Consider the following 22359-nt stretch of genomic DNA (forward strand, 5'->3'; position numbering starts at 1 on the left):
CTGCATGGAAGAGACAGAAATGATGCCACGTGGTTTGGAGAAAAAGGATGAAACGTAACGAAACAGAGGAACAAGAGCTGATGGTGCAAAACAGAAAATAAAACCAAGCGAGTGGTGGTCAGGGTGGGAGGAGAGATACGCACCCCCGAACAGGTCTATTACGCCCGCAGGCTCCACCTTTGCCGGAGAAGCAGCGGCTGCCGGGGCAGGCGCGGCAAACGCATCCACTGCAGTGAGCACAGAACACGAGAGCGCGCGTCACGCGGGAGGGGCAGCGTGGGCCGGGCTGCGGGGCGCACGTGTGGGGCGTGCAGGGCCCCCAGGCCGGCTCCACAGCTGGGATAGAGCCAGGGGTTTTACAACCTATGCCCGGCCTGGGGTTCGGGGTCCCGAGGTTTCCCGTGGAAAGGTTTTCTTTTTTTCTACCAGCCTTGGATTTGCAACGTGAACCCTCACCTGTCGGCCATGGGCGGAGGGAAAAGCGGGCCACACCTGCAGCCCCTTGGGGCACATGCGCGAGCCCCACCCCCCACCCCAGCCCTGAAGGCGAGCCCTGGCACGAGCACTCACCCGAGAGGAGGTCGGCTGTGAGCGCGCTGTCCGGCACCGGAGAGGCCCCGTGCGGTGGAGAGGAGAAGCCATCTTCCCAGAGGGACAAGCCAAAACCAAGCACAAGTTAGCGGAAGGCTGGAATTGGGCAGAGATCTAACACAGGTATCGGTTAGTTCGGGGCGTCTACGAGCACGCAGGAGCGGAGATGACACGGAAGGAGAAACTGGGCGTTTACCTGTCCCGAACAGGTCTATGCTGGGCGCAGCCTCCGGCTTAGTAGGCGCTGGGGCCGCCGCCACTTCTGGAGCCGCCTCAAAGAGATCTATGACCGAGAGACACGGGTCCGCTCAGCAGGGCGCACAGCCCGGGCTGGGCCTCCACGCAGCAGGGCGTGGGGCACACAGCCTGTGCCGCGTCACCTCGCACTGTGCGCTGTGCGGGGCATGCTGCGGGTGGAGTGCTGAGCGGAAGCCCTGTCCCCTTTCGGTGCGTGAGTGCATGCATGCATGCAGCTGAGTTGCGTGCCAGTGTGTGCGCAAGCATGCGGCTGAGTTGCTTGCGTGCGTGCATGCGTACGTGTGCATGCGGCTGAGTTGCATGCACACAGGCGTGCGTGCATGCGGCTGAGCTGCACGTGTACGTGCATGCAGCTGAGATGCGTGCAGGCGTGCATGCATGCATGCACGCAGCCGAGTTGCATTGCATGCGTGTGCATCCCAAGGGCCTGGGTTCAATCCACAAGACACAGAGCGTTTGGCAACAACAACAGCAACAAGAAGAGCAACAGAATTACCCCCAAAGATATCTAGAGCGGGAGCGGCGGCCTGGGCTGCCGGGGCAGCCGGGGCTGGGGCCGGGGCTGCGGTGGCGGTGGTGGCCGTGGCGGCGGCCGCGGCAGCAGGAGCAGGAGAAGGCGCGGTGGCGGGAACAGGGGGTGCGGCGCTAGCTGTGGGAGTGACTACAGGAGCGCTGGTCTCGGGTGGCTTCATGGCAAAGAGGTCCAGCTCGGGCGCAGCGTCCGCGCTCCCCTCGGATGGGGCGAAGGGGTCTTTGGGGAAGGAAGGGGGAGACACGCGTGAGCGGGGGGACTACGGGCACACACACGGCGGCGTGCCCGCGGCGGGGCGCACGCGCACTGGCACGCTAACGGGGCTGGGCTGCCTGGACTGAGCTCCTATCCTCATCAGCAGGGGCAGCGGTAGGGGCTTTTTTTAAAGAAAAGAAAAAAATTATTTTTTAATAGAGGAAATGTTGGCTCCACGGGAGTCGGGAACACGAGCTGCGCGGTGCGCATGGCCCCCGCGGTCGGGTGAGCCTGCTTCCATCCTCGCCCCCTCCTCCCCCCCCCCCCGCATCCGCCTGGCCAAACCCCGCAGCTTGGAAAGTTCGCGAACACAGATCCGAAGGGATCTGCTCTGCTCCTGCCAAGAGACTCCGCCTGGTGCAGGGCGGGAGTGTCCAGTGCGCATGCTCGCGCCCGCACGAATTGTCAGCCACCTTGGGGAGGTGTCAATTCGGCGAGGCGTGCGGGTTCCGGCTGCCCGGACGTCGAGGGGGGGGGGCGGCCGTTCCCGGCCGGGCTGGCATGAAGGGTGATTTCTACCCCGAAGGACACAGAACGGGGGTGGGGTGGGGGCATAAAAACAGAACCTCCAAATCACCCAGGGCTCCCTGGGGCATCGCGGGGACCCACCATTTCCTGAGCAAGCATCGCGGGCGGCGGCCACCGGGGCGGGCGCGGCGGGCGCGGGGGCGCCCTCGGGCACGGCGGGGGCCTCCCCCGGAGAAGCGGCAAACGCATCTTGGGTGCGGTTGTGCAAACAACAGAAATGCGAGGAATACAAAGAGAAGAAAATAGAGTGAAAGAATCGAGTTAACACCGTGAAGAGGGCTCCCTTATACATGAATGCTGGGTGTTTCCAAAGGCGTCTTTGGTGGCCCTTGCACGCGTGCACATGCATGCACGGTGCTGGGTGCACCCTGGCATGGGTTGGCGCGCGCGTGCACGCATGGCCCTGTCCACACCGCGCGAACCCCAATTCTCATTGTATAAGGGCCCTTGGAAGCGTGTTTCATGGACCGCTAGAAACCGACAAAGTAAAACACAAGACGACTTGGTTGTGTACTTTGAGACATCGGGACTCCGATGTGCAAGCCACGTGGGTGCACGGCGGGATTCTGAGGTCTGGCCAGGCCTCACCACCCAACCCCCCCCCCCCCTCCCCGCCAACACCAATGCCTTCTTCCGGGCACATGATGGTAAACAGAGGTTCAAGGCAAACAGAGGGGCGCATCAATGATCAGTTTAAAATTCTGGTGGTCTGAGACACACTCTCCTGGCGACCTGAAAGGCTTAGCGTTTATACATGTTCCGTTTTTATGATGTTAAAAGCGCCTGGGGAAAAATCTTAACTCACCAAGCCCAGGATCCATTTGTAAAGAAATAGGTAAGTTAGGGCAGGATGCTTATTGGTACTTACATTTATTCTTTTAACTACTATTCTATTTTCCTGTTAGTTGGAAAATGATCTGTTTTCAGCAGGCAAAAACATAATTTCATGTTTAAATACTAGATGTCTATAATAATCATATAATAATATATTATTGTTATTGTGGTTATGAAAAGTCCATTAACACACTGACAGGTCCAGTATATAAATACACACATTCCCCCCCTCTGTTGTTTTTGGTGCCAGTGCCCAGGCTAGAACTCAGGGTCTGAGTGTACCCCTTAGCTTCTTTACTCAAGGCTGAAAACTACCACCTGAGCCACAACTCCAATTCCAGCCTGTCTCATGAACTTTTCTGTATGGGCTGGCTTCAAACATCAGTGCTCAGATCTCAGCCTCTTGAGTCACTAAGAGTACAAGTGTGATCTACTGGTGCCTACCTGTCTGTCTGTCTGTCTGTCTACCTACCTACCTACCTATTTTTGAAGTAGTGGGGAAGGAGCCTTGAGTCTTGTGCATGCAAAAGGTAAGTAATTACCACTTACATCTCTAGTCCTGTGTGTTCACTTTATAAAAGCTGGTGTGTATATGTGTGTATGTGTGTGACTTTCTCAAAGCATCTCTATTAGAAAAATCATATGAGATGTCCTAGAAATTATATTATTTTGAAAGTACAGAAGCTCCAAGGCTACCATAAGCATGGCAGGCTTAAAAGCAGAAACCCTGAGGGAGCAGGACCAGGTCCACCTAGAACCTGCACCTGCCGTGTCCATAGTACCCACCTAGAACCTGCACCTGTTGTGTCCACAGTACCCACCTAGAACCCGCACCTCCTGTGTTTACTGTATCTACTGATGTGTTCTACAACACTCATCCTCAGGAGTTGAAAAGCATTTGTGAAATGTGCTTTGGAAACAGTACAGATATGTCCCTTTTCTGGGAGGTTTATTTAGCACGTGAGACCTGAGGAAGTCCCACAGTGAAGACACTTGCTTTTCTGTTCAAGTCAAACTGACAGGGGTTCTAGACTGACAGAGGTATAAACACACACTAGCAACAGTCTGCACCTAGTGTCTTGTGGAATAATTTTTAAAAACCACCTTGAATGAGAGAATCTCCAGAGTTAGAAGGGCCTTTAGAAAACCACAAATAGAACCTCAGTCACTGATAGCTTAAGGTTAATTGGATCTGGTTGCTACTCGGCTATATGAAGAGGATATTTGCTGCTCCAGAGGTGAGGGGAGAAGGCAAATAAATAATACAGGAGAATACAAAGGACATGGTGGTGGGGGGAAGCATGCTTCTCCAGATACAACTTTGTGCAGGGCGGGAGCAGCTCTGAGGAGCAGGCCTCAGGCTGGGGTGGGCGGGGCCTCGCTGTCCTCACACAGTCGGGAACTGAGGCCAGTCATGGCGGGGAGAGCAGAACAGCAATGGCGGTCGAGGTTTCGCATATCATTAAATTTCATTCCTACAGCAATCCTATCATTATCTCTATTATGAAGAGGATAGAAGCAAAGTTTAAAGATCATTAATGTGTTCTCATCACAAAAATGACAAGTGGGATACTATAAACTATCTATCAACTGCCTTGATGTAGCCATTCTTATTTCCAAACACCATGTGTAGTTTGTAACAATAACAGGATTTGGTCCTCAGCTGCCTGTCTGAGCTACACTATACCATTAGAACCATGTTCAACTCTATAGTCTACCACTTCCTCTGTCTAGGGTAATGAATGGACCAGGCCTGGGGTCTGGGGACGCATGGCTAACTTCTCTCTCCAGGTGGCTGCTTCCTCCTGTGTAAGTTGGTTGAAACCCGTATTTACAGTGAGGCCCTTAGGTTTCTTTCCCCCCATCAACCACACATCTTTTTCAATGCTGCGTCTGCTACTGAAGACTAAACATTTTAGTTGGATGCCAATGGCTCACGCCTGTGATCCTAATTACTCTGGAGGCTGAGATCTGAGGATTGTGGTTAGAATCCAGCCCAAGCAGGAAAGTCTATGAGATTCTTATCTCCAATTAAGCACCCCCCCCCAAACCAAAAGTGGAGCTGTGGTTCTACTGGTAGAACATCAACCTTGAGCAAAGAAAAAAAACTAAAACTAAACATTTTTAATTTTATGGGTGATGGTGGCGTATGCCTGTAATCCTAGCTACTCAACAGGTTGAGATCTGCACACTGAGGGTGAAGTCAGCCCAGGTGGACAAATCTGACAGACTGTTATATTCAATTAACCAGCAAAAGGCAGGAAGTGGAGGTGTGGCTCCTGTGGCAGAGCACCAGCCTTGAGAAAAATAAAAGCAGAGGGACAGTGTCCAGGTTCTACGTTCAAGACTCAGTACTGGTGCCCCCCAAAACATTATGCACTAACTCTCACCTCTTGCTTAAAGGTGGGAGGGTCAACTTTTCCTGTCCCCAGATACCCAAGTCTCTCTGCGTGGGGGAAGGAGTGAATCAGCCTCTCACCAACAGTTCCCTAATTACTTTGGGGCACAGACACAGAGTGAGGAGGACCTGCTGACCTACAGGTGACAAAGCTCTTGCAGGAAATCTCCCTGTAAGTGGCTTTTAGCAAAGGTGGATTCACTTCATTTGTTCACTACCAGGCAGGAACGCAGTCAGGCCTGTGAACTGCTTTGTTTCAAGGCCGGCCATTCCACCAATGTCCTGCTCATTGAGACCTAGCTGACCACCGGTCACCCAGATAGCTTTAAGGATTTTCTTTATTTTAATATTGTCTGCAAGCTTTACTCTGTGTGTGTGTGTGTGTGTGTGAGAGAGAGAGAGAGAGAGAGAGAGAGAGAGGACAGAGAGACAGAGACAGAGAGAGGGGGGAGAGGGAAAGAGAGAGAGAGGGAGAGGGAGAGGGAGAGGGAGAGAGTGTATGTGTGTACTGGGACTTGAACTTGACCTGGGTGCTGTCTCTAAGCTTCTTTTGCTAAAGGCTGGAGCTCTACCACTTGAGCCATAGCTCCTCCACTTTGGTTGGTAGTTTACTGGGCATAAGTCATGGACTTTCCTGCCTGGGCTGGTTTTGAACCCAATTCTTAGCTCTCAGCTCCCTGAGGAGTGAGGATTGCAGGTGTGAGGCACTGGTCCCCAGCTATTTTAAATTTTAAAGTCCATCACTGTCTTACAACCCTGTTCTGCATGGCTCCACAAAGTAGGTTTCCATGTTTGGAGTTTGTCTAAAAAATGAAGCAGCGATATTAGTGTGATATATTTGAGAAGTCCTTAAAATGTGTTTTTTATGTCAGTTGTGGGGCTTGAACTCAGGGCCTGGGCGCTGTCCCTGAGCTCTTTTTGCTCAAAGCTATTGCTCTACCACTTTGAGCCACAGCGCCACTTCTGGTTTTCTGGTGGTTCATTGGAGATTAGAGTCTCATGGACTTTCCTCCCCTAACTAGCTTTGAACCACAATTCTTAGATCTCAGATCCTCAGGAGCTAGGATTACAGTCATGTGAAGGAGTTTTTAATGCCTTCAATAAGCCATTTCCATTGAAATGACTGGAAAATGTATGTGAATATAAATCTGAATGTTAAAAAATGTTAAAAAAATGGGTCTTTTCAATTTCCCAAATTTACAGTTCTGCTACAGTAATGACTTAGAAAAAGTCAAGGTTTTAATATTTCATATTCAAATGAAACAACCATTTCCATGAAATTGAAATTCATCACACTTCTTCCTAAACGAATCCACACAACTTCTAAAGTTATGCAGCTAGCATGCAGCCGGGGTCAGCCACTTGCCCATATTAGGGAGAAAAAAATATTTCTCAAAATGGCCACGCAAGAGGGTCCAAATGATTTAAGGGTAGGTTTCTGTTTAAAGGAAAATCTCAAAATGATTTCTAATAAATTAGGGGAAATCATGGAAAACTACAAAACAGACTCTAGAACGTGAAGCTGCTGGAGGCTGAACTCTGTGTGTATGGAGATAAACGTTGTGCTGAGCCCTGCAGACGTACCCAGCGCCACACCTTCCCCAGCCTGCTGCGGCAAAGACTCTACGGAAGCCACCAGGCCAAGCCTGTTCTCTGCTGCAAGCCCGGTGCTACTTGTCTTCCACAACCTCAGAGGGATTGTACAATGCATTCCAGGGAAAGACAGGCACTCCACCCGGGCCCCCTAAACCTTCCCTGCCCTCGCCATCCCAGCTGCTTCCCATTTCTCTCCTAGAGGCTCTGGAAAAGAGACGACATGGTAACGAGGAAACCCAAAGCTATATGGATTATCACAGCACACCTGATGCCTGTCTCTGACATGAGCATGCCTCAAGGCTGGGAGCCCAGCTCCACCCCTGCTGGATGAGTGGGCTTCAGCTGTCCCCCTAGGCCCAGGCATTCGACGTGATGTCTCAGAGACTGACCTCACCCTGTGTGCACTCCACACCGCACAGGCAGCTGTGGATACTCTTTCCCAGTTCCCAGGGCAGAAGGGCCCAACTTCTTCCATGGTGGGAGCAAGCTAAACGCCACAGAGATGGACAACCTCAGCCCATTCCCCAGGAAGGCTGCTATCTAGAGGACCTGGGGCTTTTGCCCTGAGTGTTCGGACACGATTGAGGCCAGGATGCCTCTGCCAGTCTGCACATTTTCTCCAGGAGTGCAGGGAGATCTGGAAGCAGCCAAGCCCTTCATGTCAGATCCCCGGGGTATGGAGGAAGCAGAGGTAGCCTGACCAGGTTAGCAAGACGTGTATGTGGCGTGGAACCCAAGGAAGTCCCTGTGCACAGCCACATAGCTGTGTCGCATGGCCAGAGTGGAATGCCTCTCTGCCAGGATGCCTGCGCAGCCACGAGGACACTAACCTCCGAAGAGATCCACGTCCGAGGAGGCCACCGGCACCGCGGGGGTGGTGGCGGCTGGGGCGGAGGCCGGGGCTGCTTCTGCAGTCGTGGTGGAAGGGGTGGGCTCTGGAGCGAAGGGGTCTGAAATCTGTGCTTCGGAGGGGACAGAGGACAGGCCAGCCAAAGAATCTGCAGTGCATCAGAGACAGAGAGCAAAGGGGAAGAGAAGGGAAAGGGCAGAAGATACCCAGACTCAGAAAGTGTAGACGAGGACAGTTCTGAAGATACAGACAGTTCTCATGAGAAGCGAAAACATATAGGGATACTCACCCTCTCCCAAAAGGTCTGCCAATGTCCAGTGGGCAGCATAGGGAGAAAGAAGAGCTAGAGCTGAGACACTCATTCAAGCAGGGGAGGCACCCACAGAAGGAACTTTAGCTTTGGGTTTCCTTTCCAGGCCATTTGTGATTAAAACTCCAACACCCCACCCACTCGTAGGATGACACTGTCAAGTTGGAAGGGGCCTTTGTCTCCAGATCAAAGTTCCAGTGTTACAGGCATGCAAACTGAGGACAGGGAAGTCCACAGACTTACCTGAAGCCCGGCCTAAACCACCGTGACATGTCAATGTGTTTGCTAACAGCCTGACCATTTCATCTGCTCTGACTGCTTCTGCTACACTACATCAATTCCCAAGAGAGGGGAGTTAGCTGAGCCTCCCTGATTCTCTTTATTTGACCGGTCACTTATACCTGGAATACCAGTGAATAACAGAGGCTGCACGGTAGCTGCAGTTGAGAAAATAGAATGTACCAAATATAGTTAAAAAAAAACCAAAATAGAACACAGATGTAGGTATCAGGAAAAAAATAGCTCTAAACTATTTTCTGTTTCGTAAGTTTCTCATTAGCAGGTATTTTTCAATGTAATGTATAATCTTGACACTTAGAAGCATAATGATCACATAAAAATGATCGTTATTACTATTGCTATTATTATATGGTACTGGGAGTTGAACTTGGCCTCAGACTTCCCAAGCAGGCTCTCTACCACTGAGCCATACCCCTAGCCTGTTTTGCTCTAGATAATTTCAGGGTCTTGTGCTGTTGTCTGGTCTGGCCTGGACCCTGAGCTTCCTACTGGGCCACGAACTCTAGTCCTCCAAACCTCCACCTCTCAAAGCATTAGAGTCTTGAGCCATCACCCTCAGCCTTACCAGGATCATTTTAAAGATGAAAACAAAGAGAGATTATGAGACCTTAAAATGTTTTGCTCTTTCTGAGGTCCGTATGCAGCCGGGTTTCCACTTCAAGAACAGAACTACAGTCAGCATCTTCAAACCGCCTTGGAGCAGCATTCTTAGGTATACTCAGGCCTGGTGTGCAACACTCCCTCCCCCCACACCCCCGGGCTCCTAAGTGCATCAGCAAATGTCATTACAAACGTATTTTAATCATGAAGAAATGCCACTGAAATTCATGGGGGGGGGGCTATGTTTTCAGGGAGAACCAAGGCAACCAAAATTTCAGAAGGCATTTAAAAGACCAAGAAACCCAACTCTGATATGGAAAACAATTACATTCATTAAACTATACTAACAGCAGAAAACCAACTACTTCCAAAGCAACACAGGCCTCACAGTTTTGTTTTTATTCCCTTCTTACCTGCTATTTGTTAGGCATATGTTCTAAAATATAAAAACTAAAAAGGGGAGTACTTTTCCATTTCAGTTTAGAAGCGACTTCAATTTCTTAAGGCTTATAAAGTTTGATCATTTATTTAGCAATGAGAGAACTTTCCCATTACCTTTTCCATTGTGCTGTGACTCTGATTCTAGATACTTTGTTGAGACAGAAGTCCAAAGCCTCTGTGCTCTCAGCATAGCAGTTCCACAGCAACTAGGAAAAAGTGCCCCCTCTAGTGGACAGTTTAGAAAACAGAAAAGTACCTCCAGAATGGTTGAAATAAAGAAAAGTAACCCTTTTGTAGATGGCCAATCCGTCTTTTGTGGAGACCAACAAATGTATTATTAAAGTTTCATTAAAGTTTTTATTAAAGTTTTATTAAAGCCTTGTATATGAGTTTCATGGCGGAGAAAATTTAAGGATGTGGATTGAAAAACACTTAAACAGTAAGGCACTCATTATGAAAATAAATTGGCAGCAAATTGAAACAAACTATTTAAAAGATAAAGCTCAGGATAACAGATTGCATACCCTGATAAAACCTCTTCAGAAATGTTTTCCTTAATTAAAATTTAATAAAATTAAATTACAGTAAGAATAATTTTGTTTAAACATTGATAGCTATCACAGCTTTAGAAATTGAACATCTCAATAGAGAAGGCCTAAATGCACAAAATGGAAATAAGTCAACATTAAAAAATTTGGGTTTATAATTACACATTTTTCTTAACTACTTTTCTGTTATTTTTTCTTGAAAACAAGATCAAGAAATTACAGAATGCACTTTTTTTAAAAACTATTCTAACCGATTTATATTTGCCTTATTTATCTTTATCTCTCCTACATTTCAGTTTGAAGTAGTTTCTTGTTCATACACTTATCTCCTCGTAAATTTTGAGATTCCAGAATATAAAAGTTGGAAGTAAAAAAAAAGCCACTTTCTCAGCTCTTTCCTTCTCTTCTCTTTCCCAGCTCTCTCTCTTTCCCAGCTCTCTCTTTTCTTTCCCAGCTCTCTTTCTTTCCTTCTCTTCTCTTTCCCAGCTCTCTCTCTCTTGCCCAGTGCTCTCTCTTTCTCTTTCCTTCTCTTCTCTTTCCCAGCTCTCTCTCTTTCTCTTTCCTTCTCTTTATCTTTCGCAGCTCTCTCTCTTTCCCAGCTCTCTTCTCTTTCCCAGCTCTCTCTCTTTCCCAGCTCTCTCTTTCTTTCATTCTCTTCTCTTTCCCAGCTCTCTTCTTTTTCCCAGCTCTTTCTCTTTCCCAGCTCTCTTTCTTTCCCAGCTCTCTTTCCCAGCTCTCTTTCTTTCATTCTCTTCTCTTTCCTTCTCTTCTCTTTCCCAGCTCTCTCTCTCTTTTTCCTTCTCTTTCTCTTTCCCAGCTCTCTCCTCTTTCCCAGCTCTCTCTCTTTTTCCTTCTCTTTCTCTTTCCCAGCTCTCTTCTCTTTCCCAGCTCTTCTCTTTCCCACCTCACTCTCTTTCTCTTTCCTTCTCTTCTCTTTCCCAGCTCTCTCTCTTTCTCAGCTCTCTCTTTCCCAGCTCTCTCTTTCCCAGCTCTCTTCTTTCCCAGCTCTCTCTCTTTCCCAGCTCTCTCTCTTTCCCAGGACTTTCCCAGCCATGGGGAGGGCCAACATGACAAAAAAAATAAAAGCACCAAATAAAACAGCAGCATTTCTGTATTCATGTCCACCTCCCAGATCCCTTTCCCCTTGATGGCATTAAGAGACCCACAGCACAGGACGGGCTCAGGAAGGACTGGGTAAGCCCAGCAGAGGGACAGTGGGTGCCCTTTGTATTTCTATGCCAAGCAGTCCTAGCTGCAGACACAGGCTCCACACAGAACCCCAAAGCACCAGCAGCAGGGTGGTGATCTCTGGCCCCGGGTTTGCCATCATTTAGTCACCTGGAGCAACAGCCTCTGAAATTCCTAGAAAGCAAGCTCCCGACCAGAGTGGACTCTAGATCTTATGCTGGTGTGCTTGTAATAAACCCAGCCAGGGATGATTTAATTATTTTGGGCAAGGTAACTGCATTGGATTTCGTTATTTATTGCTAATACATAATAAATAATATAAAATATAATACAATTAAAGGATATATTAAATCAGATCTTATTATCTGCTAGCGATGGGTAATACTGGTAGTTGAAAAACAAATCCTCAATGTTTTTTTTTCCCTCATAACAGTTTTGAATCTAACCTGACCATCTTCTTCTAATATTCCTTTTCAAGTCCCTGTAAATATAGTAAATCCCTCAGAATACTCTACACCAGCTTTACTGTATGACTGGCTACTAAGTCTTTTATCTATGTGTGCTTCACATCTTAGCCTTTCTGAAAATGTTATCCTGATAGTTCACTGCTGTAGGGCCTAGTGTTAAAAATAGTGCCATGCAATTCCCAGGCTTAGGCAGTAATTAATTTTATGCTAGTATTAAGCATTTTCATTGAATACCTAGAGGAGGCTGATTTTTCTGAGATCCATGAATCAGACGGGAATCAAGCAGTCAGACATGATTCTGCTCACTTAATCAATGCAGCAGGAAGCAACTTGAACTGTCTGAAGTCAAACACAGTGGATAAAGCCCAGCGTGGCCTACATGGGTCCAGGAGTCACCCCGGACAAGATCAAATCAGACGTACTGTCTCTAAGCACTTCACAAAGTCACGGGAATATGCAACGTTGTAGATGTGAATGTCCAGAGGCATACTGCAAACATCACTGCAAGTTTAGAATCACCAAGGCAAAGACTTCCTTTCTTCCAACTTTTGAAGTAAGAACAATTGGCTACCTGAACATGCAAGCTGTCCTCTAGATTCTCTGCCTCCCCTGACCTGCAGTATATATTTCAATCAGGAAATGCCATGCTCAGTATTTTCTCTACACATTTTCTAACAGCATGGGGGATGGGAGGAATAACCAGAAGGTAAATACAACCATGACAGCTCAGAGGAAAGCAGCAGCCTCACTAGCCAGAGGAGAACTCGTGGAGTGGAGTAAGGGCCAACTCCACTTACCTCCCCAGGCCGTGGCTCCGCCGGCCGGTGGTGCTGCAGGGGCTGCAGCCGCTGCTCCTCCGGAAGAGAAGGCTGGCTGGAGGTCCAGGAGATCACTCGATGGCTTTGAAGCACTGAGCAGAAGGGAACCTCAGAATCAGAGGTGGAAATGTGACACAGCGTAAAACTGTTTGACAAGGTGTACACAGACAAGATCAGGGGCTTGGGATATCTCAAGTCTCATGGAAGACTAGTGTTTTGGGAAGTACAGCAGCATAGCACTGTAGGGCTGGGGCTCCCGGGGGAGGGCGACTTCACGCCAGCAAAACATCAGGGAAAAAAAGCAGAGAGTGAGCTGGATTTGAACCCGGGGCCATCTTCTATAGGAAAATGAGCATCGTAACCTTCAGGTTATCTTTTCTTCATTTTCAAACTATTTTTGTGTGTGTGTAGGAAAATTACATTTGAGAAAAAAACATTATGGACCAAAGAATACTAAATAATTGCTATCTTACCTTTTTCCTAATTATACTAATGATACTAATGACATCAAGTTTGCCTGTGAGAGGACGCATCTAAAATGACTGCTGCAGTTTCTTTCTCAGCTGTGGGTGTGCTGATCAAAGTTTGTTTATCTGCATAGGTCCCAAAGAGAAGCCCAAGTTTCCCTGCTTAGAATATGGGCTCCATACTCTCTGTGTCCATGCTCCTTCTTAGAAACGTGGGATGGCAGGCTTATTCTCATGTTACCGCAGCAAAGTCTTCGTTTAACAGGACCCTCACTGAATTCACAGATGAACTCGGAGTGGAGCTTACCACATGAGGCACTCAATTATAGAGCCTCCAGCTCTCCATTTGTCTTCATAAGAAGCCACTTTATCTTCTTTTAAATACGTATTATTTCTGAGTGATACAGTCTTGGGGTTTGAACTCAGGGCCTCATGCTTGTTAGATGGGTACACTATCACACAAGCCATACTACAGCCCCGGTTTTTGTGGGTTATTTTACTTTAAAAAGTTTTAGTAAGCCAATCATTTTCATAAAGCAAGAATTAAATAGGGAGAAATGGCAGACAGCAACATTTCCTGCTCCCCTAGCAGGAACTGGGAGCTTAAGACTCTTTTGGATTATTTTAGAGATGACATCTCATGCACTTTTCTGCTTTGGCAGGCTGCAAATCACAATTCTCCAGATCTCAGCCTCCTGAGTACCTAGGATTACAGGCATGAGCCTCTGGTTCCTGGATTGCCAAGTAACATACTTTTGAAGAAACGACACTGCTACTTTCAAAAGCCATTTCAAAACCCCTGAAAGTGACTGGTTTCAATGTCCTTTTCATAACCATAGCTGGATGGAGGAACAGAAAAGAGGGCATATTCATTGTCAAGAGTATTAGTTGAGTCAGGGGCTGGAGGTACAGCTCAGTAGTGGCATGCTTGCCTGTCAGCCACGAAGCCCTGGGCTCATCTCCAGCCTGGGCTGGCTGTTGTGAAGTTGGCTCTATGAACGGTGACCAAAGCACTCCATGAGCAGTACACACACACACGGCTTTCTCTCACAGTTCAAGATCCACATCTCTAAACAAAGGCTTTCATAAACAGAGTCACAGATCACGGAAAGAGAGGCCAGAATCCTCTGAAGGCAAAGAACCCCAGGGAGTCCTCATCCTTCCTAAGCAATCCTGGGACATTTGCACAGCCCTCTGTCCCCACCTGCCTCCAAATGGCCCTCGTGGACAGGTGCTCTAAAAGTGGCCTAAAAACACCCCCAAAGGCCTCTTCCAGCCACCAGAGTTTGAGTTCCTTGAGCACGCCAGCACATCCGCCTACAGCACAAAGTATGTTTTCTCTGAAAGCCTTTCAAAACACCTTGACATGTCCCAAGCGAAGAGTTTAGTAGAAGATGTCCAAGTCAGCCAATCAGAAGAGCGCCGTCCTTCCACGGGGCTCAATGTGCACGTGGGAAGGCCTTTCCCACAGGCCAGGGCGTTCTTGTGATCCCGTGGGTCAATGAACTTACCTTTGTGGAGCAAAAAAATGACTCTGCCTCAATCCATCTAATTAGAGCCAGAGTTCATCTGAAGAAAACCTCTGTGTGCAGACCCTAGCAGTAAACCCCAAGCCTGCCCCACATACAGTAACAGACAGCTGACAGCTGATGGCCACAGATAACAGACTAACCTGACGGGCACAGCTGCAGATGCCGTTGCAAATAAATCGACGGGCGGGGACGTGTCGATGGTTTTAGCTGGTGTGGAGTTAGGCGACGTGGCAGTGGTGACTGGGGAGGACTGTAAGAGAAGATGCACACACGTGATCACGGCAGATCGCAGGCTATAGGGCACAGAGGAGCAGATCTTTTGCTTTGCAGACCAATGACTCTCCAGGCGCCAGTGGCTCACGCCTGGAATCCTAGATGCTCAAGAAGCTGAGTTCATCTGAGGATGGCAGTTCAAAGCCAGCCCAAGCAGGAGAAGTCTGGGAGACTTTTGATCACCAAATAACCACCAAAAAGTTGGAAGTGCAGCTGTGGCTCATGTGGTACAGTATTAGCCTGGAGCAAAAAAGCCAAGGGACAGTACTAAGAACTGTAATGAATCATCCTTATTGGACAAAGCCTGCCTCAGGTTTTACACAAAAATCTGAGAATGCATTTGGCCCAATGTTGCAACGACTTGCATTCTCTTAGAATGAAAGCTAACTGTATGTACTTTGTAAATTTTAAATGACTTGGGAAGATCTTACTAGCTGTCGAAAATGATCACCTATAAAAACTGCTATAAAATCAGGGCCATTTCCTCACTTTTCGTCCTAACTAGACTTCAGGGAAAGTCTTACTAGACGGCAGCTTGAAGATACTGTGTCTATATCTAATCCCTGCTAAGAGTGGGGAAAACATAATTAATGAAATAAAACTTAAACCTTGTTTTCCTGGAATTTTCTCTTTTCTTTTCTTTTCTTTTTTTTTTTGGTGCCAGTCTTGGGTCTTAAACTTGCGTAGCTTTTTCCGTTCAAGGCTGTCACCTTACCACATAATCCATACCTCCACTGCCAGCTTTTTGATGGTTCATTGGAGATGAGACTCCCTTGATTTGTCTGCCCAGGCTAGTTTAGAAATGCAATCCTCAGATCTCAGCCTCCTGAGTAGCTTGGATTACAGATGTGAGCCACTGGTACCCGGCTCTCCCCCAATTTTTAAAAGTTTATGTTCAACTAATACATTAACAAACTATAAATTTTGTGTAGTATGCATCCAAATTCCATTTTACAGACTACATTTAATTTTCCATGTATTTAGAAGAGAAATATTACTGGAACATTTCAAAACAGTATACTCCTGGTTAGGGTCTATAAGGGGAAATGAGCTATAACAACAAGAAAGATACAACAGTAACTAGAGTAACTAGGAAAGGCTATAAGTTGCCACCCTAATTAGACATGTGATTTCCAACAAAACAGATTTAAAGGAAGTTTTGTTGTTGTTGTTGTTTTTCTTGTGTCAGTCCTGTGGCTTGAACTTAGGACCTGGGTGCTGTCCCTGAGCTTCTTTTACTTAGTGCTAGTACACTACTAATTGAGCCATAGCTCCGCTTCTGGTTTTTGGTGGTCAAATGAAGATAACAGTCTCATGGACTTCCCTGCTCTGGCTGGCTTTGAACTTCAATCCTTGTATCTTGGCCTCTGAGTAACTAGGATTACAGGTATGAGCCATCGGCACCTGGCTTTTAAAGGAAGTTTTAAACAAATAATTTTAAAGAAGAGCTTAAAGAAAAAAATGTATGGAAACTTTCAAATTCCATAGTATTTGTCTGTTTACTCATCCATGAGTATAACAAATCAGGAAGTAAAAATTCAACAGATAGACAATTATTAAGCACTCAGTGTTTCAAGACAAACCCATGAACAGTTTGAACATGATCACTCAGGAAATTGCCTCTCTCGTCAACAAAAATTCAGATCCAAATGGAATACAGAATTGAAAAAAAAACTAGCTGAAGTTACCTGTACATTACCCATTGTAGCCATGAGCAAGTCCTCCAAAAATGACTTTTATTCCTAACCAATATATCTAAATAAATCCAGAAGTAGTGACGGTATAAAACCACACTGAGACTTCAATGGCAAACGATCACCACCAACACAGACATGCCAGGCTATAAAAGCCCTTTCAAATGCCACAAAATCTCTGAGGAGACACAAGAGTTAGGAAAACAGAAGACAAGTAACCCTAATATTATAAAAAAAAAAAAAAAAACATCAGCAGCACTTTCTTCGGCCAGAAGGTGGAAGCAGATGAGCCCAGAGGATGGTTTTAACACACCTGTTAATGATTTCAGGTGTGGCTTTCTCTCAGAACAGCCAGAAAGCTTTCTGCGTATTTGTTTATTGAGCTTCATGACAGAGTTCTATGGGGTTGACTCCTGTGGGACTCCATAGGCAGGCAGTACAGCCAGGCCCTGGCACAGCCTGCAATGCCTGAGAGTCACCGGCCCTGTTGTCACCACCCTCTGTAGTGACAGCGATCACGTGAGGGAGGAACACACCTGGCCCATGATTGCCTGGAAAATACAATGGCAGATGTGAATGACGGATCTATGGAAGGAAATGTTCTCTCACTCACAGCCCAATCCATCCTCAGTGTGTCTCAAAAGAGACATGGAAGTTAAAAAAAAAAGATTCCGATTATTCTAGCAGATCTAGCAGGCAGGCTTTGAAAAGGACACATGGGCTGGGAAGGTGGCTCAGTGATAGAGCGTTTGCCTTGCATGCATGAGGCCCTGGGTTCGATTCCTCAGTACCACATAAGCAGAAAAAAAAAGCCGACAGTGGCGCTGTGGCTCAAATGGTAGAGTGCTAGCCTTGAGCTGAAGAAGCTGAGGGACAGCAGCCAGGCCCAGAGCTTAGGCCCCAGACTGGACCCCCCCCCAAAAAAAAATAAAGGAAATGTGCCTAGTTAACAGTTTCTTCTCCCTCAATGCAACCACAAGATCTCGTGTCTGACCTTTCTTATGGGTTGTGACTCTGCATATGTGAAAGGCTTTGATATACTGATAAACTTTGATATACTGATATACTTGTTTTTATTTGTAAATATGAAGGCACAAAAAATGTTTCCTACTTTAGAAACAAGTCCAACGGAGGCCTAGAAGACATCTAATAAGCTCCACTGGACTGAGGAACTAATACATAAAAATGTAACTCACCTTTTCTCTGAAAATTTAATTCATACGACCCAGCAATTCTACTTCTTTGTATAAAGACCAAAGAATTGAAGGGTGGGTCTAAAACAGATCCGTTTCCCACTCATGCTTATAACACAAAAGGTGGAAAACAATGAAGTGTGTGTGTGGGGAAGGCAGAAGGACTTGGGAACTATGGTCCAGGAAGGTAACCTGGGACAGTGCCACAATACCCCTGGCCCTTGGAGATACATTGAGTAAAATCACAAAAGGAGAGATGCTGTTTGAGTCTGCTTATGTGAGGTACCTAGAATAATCAAATCTTAGGGACAAAAAGTAAGTTGTGGTTTGTCAGGACTGGAAGTCAGGAATGGGAAACTACTGTTGAGGAGCATGGAAGATGGAAAATTCTGGAAAGGCATGGTGTGATGATTCCATATGCAGCAATATGGATATACTTGATGCCACTGATCTGTATTCAAAGAGTTAAAAAAATCCAATAGAAAACAGACTTACCTTACTTAATGGAGAGGGAGCACCAGACCTAAAAGACAATATGAGAACATCTGAGCCAAGTTTCCATCCATCCCTTGCAGAAGCACTTCAGTTTGATAGGACATCATCAGATGTTAAAATGCTTTGCATATGTCTCCCAAATGCTTGACCTGAACAGTTTACATTCTGTGCATTTGAGTTGGTGGAACAATGAATAATGAAACAATGAGCAAAAGGGGTTTCCATTCCTCTCAGTAGCAGTAGCAAATCAAAGTCAGCAGGAAGTCATTACAATGTGGTTCAATAGGAAGCACATGTTTCTATTTAACTGCTCATTTGCAAGGATTTACTACTGAGAAAAAGGAATTTCATATTCTCTGTAGTGGCAGAAAAATAAGAACCTAAAAATCAAGTACTGAATCAAGTTGAAAATTCTTGCATGAGGTTTCGGCTTACAATTTCTCTACTTCTGTCATTTCTCCTTTTCATTTATGGAATGGAGAGCTAAGTTTAGATAAAAACCCAAGAAAATAATAACCTAATCTCTTCAAAAAGCAAGACCAACAAATCATGAAAACCATTGTTACAATCAATCAATTTCTCGAGTAAGTTTCAGAAATCAATTCTTTGCCATATGAAAACAATGAGAAACAAAGAATTGAGAAAGATAATTGAGAAAAAGTAAGCACTTCCAAAACATATTTTGATGCATTTTCTATCCTATAGCAAGAATATAGCATGGTAAAACCAACAGCACTGAGCTATCCTGCTATAAAAGAATACAGAGCAGTGTATAAAAAGTCATAATTGACACAGCAATTAATTTGCCAACTTCTTCAAGAGTGCTAATACTAAATGATATTTATAGTAATCCCGGGGGGACAAGTAGACACAAGCAAATCTCCTACCATTGTGGTTGAGCTATTGTCCACTTACTGCATTCTGACTGGCTTACTACCTACCTTCACAACTGGATACTAAGGAAAAAATTCATCCCTCCTTCCCTCTTTCTGTGCCAGCACTGGGGCTTGAATGCAGGGCCTTAGGTAGTCTGCTCAAGGCTAGTGCTCTACCACTGGAGCCATAGCTCTACTTCCAGTTTTTTGGGAGGCTGGCTTTGAACAGCGATCCTTAGATTTCAGCCTGTGGAGTAGCTCGGATTACAGGCAGGAGCCACCAACACCTGGCTTCATTCCTTTGTTTTATGCCCCTAGCACTTTATATAGCTCTAGGCATTTTCTCTATTATTCTTGTATTATTTGAAATGTTAAGTGAGTGTATATAAATGTCATTTTGAAGGCAACACACTAACCATTAGTCTTCAACTAATGGTTTCTCTTCAACTAAGCTGTCAAGACCTCTGTTTCCAGGGAACAGATCTGGTCTTTGTCATGATTTATATTAGGGACTATCGCTTTAGAGAGCACCACTAACCATGGATTGAAATCGAGGGCACTGCTCATAGGTCAGAGAGGTGGACACCTTGTCCAAGTTGTATTATTACTTCCTGGTGACTTCAGGACTGCTCGAGTCTGTCTGCTGCCCAGTCTAGCCTGACCCACTGAAAACACCAGGTGCCTAGAACATTTGTTCATTTCTCTTTTACACAACACATAGATGGTTGCTTCTTACATGTTTCTTGCTTAATTTTCGGTCTTACTGTTGGTCTTTTTTTTTTTTTTTTTGGTCATGGGGCTTGAACTCTGGGCCTGGGTGCTGTCCCCAGCCCTTCAGCTCAAGGCTAGCGCTCTATCACTTGAGCCACAGCACCGCTTCTGGCTTGTTCTGCTTATGTGGTGCTGAGGAATCAAACCCAGGGCCTCATGCATGCAAGGCAAGCACACTACCCCTGAGCCACCTTCCCAGCCCTGGTCATTGTTCTTTATGAAAGAAAAGACTATGATATTTTATATATAGACAATACTTCTAGTTAGAATTTTGCCTAGAGAAAACTAGTTTCTCTAGGAAAACTCTACAAAATGTTTACGTCTGGCAATCTACTCTAAATTCTATAACAAGCCACAGCACAGATCCACGGATTTTTTTTATTTTTGCTATGATCATAGCAAATGGTAATTTTTCTTTTAATATGGTATCTGTCAGCTGTCAAAAGAGGAAATTTTGTTATTTCTTATTTGATTCAAAACAATAATCATGGTTTTAAGTATAAATGCTAGCCAGAAAAAATAGATATGTAAAAAAATTGTCTAACTTCTAAATAATTTCAATACAAATGACTTATTTTGGGTTTCCTATACTCTCAACACCTAAGAATACTCACATACAGAATAAAATATATTGGTCTTTTACCTTGTGAAACCACAGAAACAGACAATATACAAGGTTTGTCATGTAGCATTGCATACAATTTAAAACGTAATCATCCTGGACACAAGTACTAAAGAATGTACATGCTTTCCATAGCCGATATTTGCAAATGCTTCATTCTATATGTGAATAGAGGCTCGATTAATGTTATAATGCTACTTGCTGACAAAGGACAACTGCAAATGATTTTCTTTAGAAAATTGCCTGTTAACACTTCTGTTATCTCACAGGGACTTCGTTCTGCTCACTCGACAGACGAAAAATCTTTGATTTCTAAGATCCAGAGGAATGTTTATCCTAAAATAGCTTATTAGTTGTGATCTGAGAAGACCAAAGGAAAATAAAACTATTTATGCCAGTCACTTTAGGAGACAAAAATAAAGTGTAATGTTAAAACAGATACACATGAACAAAAATGTTCAAATACCAAATGTGGGATACTAACAGGTGTTCCTGTTGCATTTTTAGTAATTACTCAACATAGTACTCACCCTTCACTTAAGTTCCCAGGTAAGCACAAATATACAGAGAAAAAATAGTTAACTACTATAGCGCATCTTTCTATGTATATATCCATACCCATATATACACATTTTGCGTGTGTGTGTGTGTGTGTGTGTGTGTGTGTGTGTGTGTGTGTGCTGGGCCTGGGCACTGTCCCTGAGCTTCTTTTGCTCAAGGCTAACACTCTACCACTTGAACCATAGCTCCATTTTTGGCTTTTTTAAAAAGTAGTTTATTGGTGATAAGAGTCTTATGGACTTTTCTGTCCAGGCCAGCTTGGAATCTTGATGCTCAGATCTCAGTCTCCTGAGTGGCCAGCATCACAGACATAAGCCACAGCACCTGGCTTGCTCAGATATTTTTGAAACAGGGAGTAGCAAAAGCCAAATTCAAATGTGGTTTCAGCCATATCAGAAAATAAATAAAATGGTTTTAAAGGAGAGAAAAAATTACTCTAAGAAGAAGATAATTCATACGAAAAAGCTACTGAATTTCTGTTCTGTTTCTCCAGACATGCAACTAAATTTAAATGAGGATGGATAATTTTTCTAGAAACACCTCACAATAGCCACAAGGGGGCAAATGGAGATCTTTTTTTTTTTTTTGAGTTGGGGTTGAGGACAGAAGCCAGCTAGGAAGGGGTTGATTTAGCCTTTGACTGCTGAAAGGCAGCTTTGATAAGAAGCCAGCGTTCATTATGGACCTGCCTGGAGTACAGGGGACCCCAGGGTAGGGGGGGGGAACAGTGTGGTGCTCTGAAGGCGGTGACTGCTTCTAGGGGCTGTTGCATAGTTCCTGAACTTTAACCACTGGAGCAAGGATGCTTCTCAGCTCTCTGCCTCCACTTGTATGAGCAACTCATATGGCTTCCTAGATACCCGGCAAGAAGGTGGGCCCCAAAAGAATTGGCGCTGGGCAGCTGCCAATTGAGTTCTATTGTGATTTCATGTATTTTCACGTCAATGACCTGACCATCCACATCCACCCCCAAATGAGGAGCAGATCCCGGGCTGTGTTGGGTAACAAGCTGGGCAGCACCCTGGAGAGATCCTGCCAGCCACCCCTCCAAGCAGCTCTGCCATCCCTGCCTGCAACAGATCCGTCCCCAGTGCTCTCTCACTGAACATGCCAACTTGAAAAAAAAAACAACAGAGATAACATTTACCTAAGGAAAAAACAATAAAAAAAGGAACAGGGAAATGATAAGATAAAGCTCTAAAGAAGGGCCTGGAAGAAGTCCCAAGTTGACAGAGCTGTCACGATCCAACGTGGGGTCAGGACGGACCCCCAGTTCATGCAGCTGCCATGGTCTCATCAACAACACATTCCAACTGACTGCAGAAAAAGCTACGGTCCACGTTGAGATGAAGTATAAACTAG

General features: G+C 45.7%; 1 protein-coding gene across 3 annotated transcripts in view; it reads right to left on the reverse strand.

Moving 5' to 3' along the window:
- Positions 1 to 22359, reverse strand: part of Snap91 (synaptosomal-associated protein, 91kDa) — a 113254-nt gene that overhangs the window by 20440 nt on the left and 70455 nt on the right. For 2 of the 3 annotated variants that reach the window (XM_013032288.1, XM_013032287.1), the window contains exons 10-12: positions 18169 to 18196; positions 14654 to 14763; positions 12494 to 12606 (exon numbers count right to left, since the gene is read on the reverse strand). In XM_013032288.1, coding sequence (XP_012887742.1) covers positions 12494 to 12606; positions 14654 to 14763; positions 18169 to 18196 — 251 coding nt within the window. Of the gene's footprint in view, positions 1 to 143; positions 228 to 570; positions 643 to 787; positions 875 to 1345; positions 1601 to 2245; positions 2354 to 7822; positions 7991 to 8131; positions 8147 to 12493; positions 12607 to 14653; positions 14764 to 18168; positions 18197 to 20966; positions 20973 to 22359 lie in introns of all 3 variants that reach the window. The other variant, XM_013032286.1, reaches the window with a different exon arrangement.

This window comes from Dipodomys ordii, unplaced genomic scaffold (genome assembly GCF_000151885.1).
Source record: "Dipodomys ordii isolate 6190 unplaced genomic scaffold, Dord_2.0 Scaffold152, whole genome shotgun sequence".
In the NCBI taxonomy this organism is placed as follows: Eukaryota; Metazoa; Chordata; class Mammalia; order Rodentia; family Heteromyidae; genus Dipodomys; species Dipodomys ordii.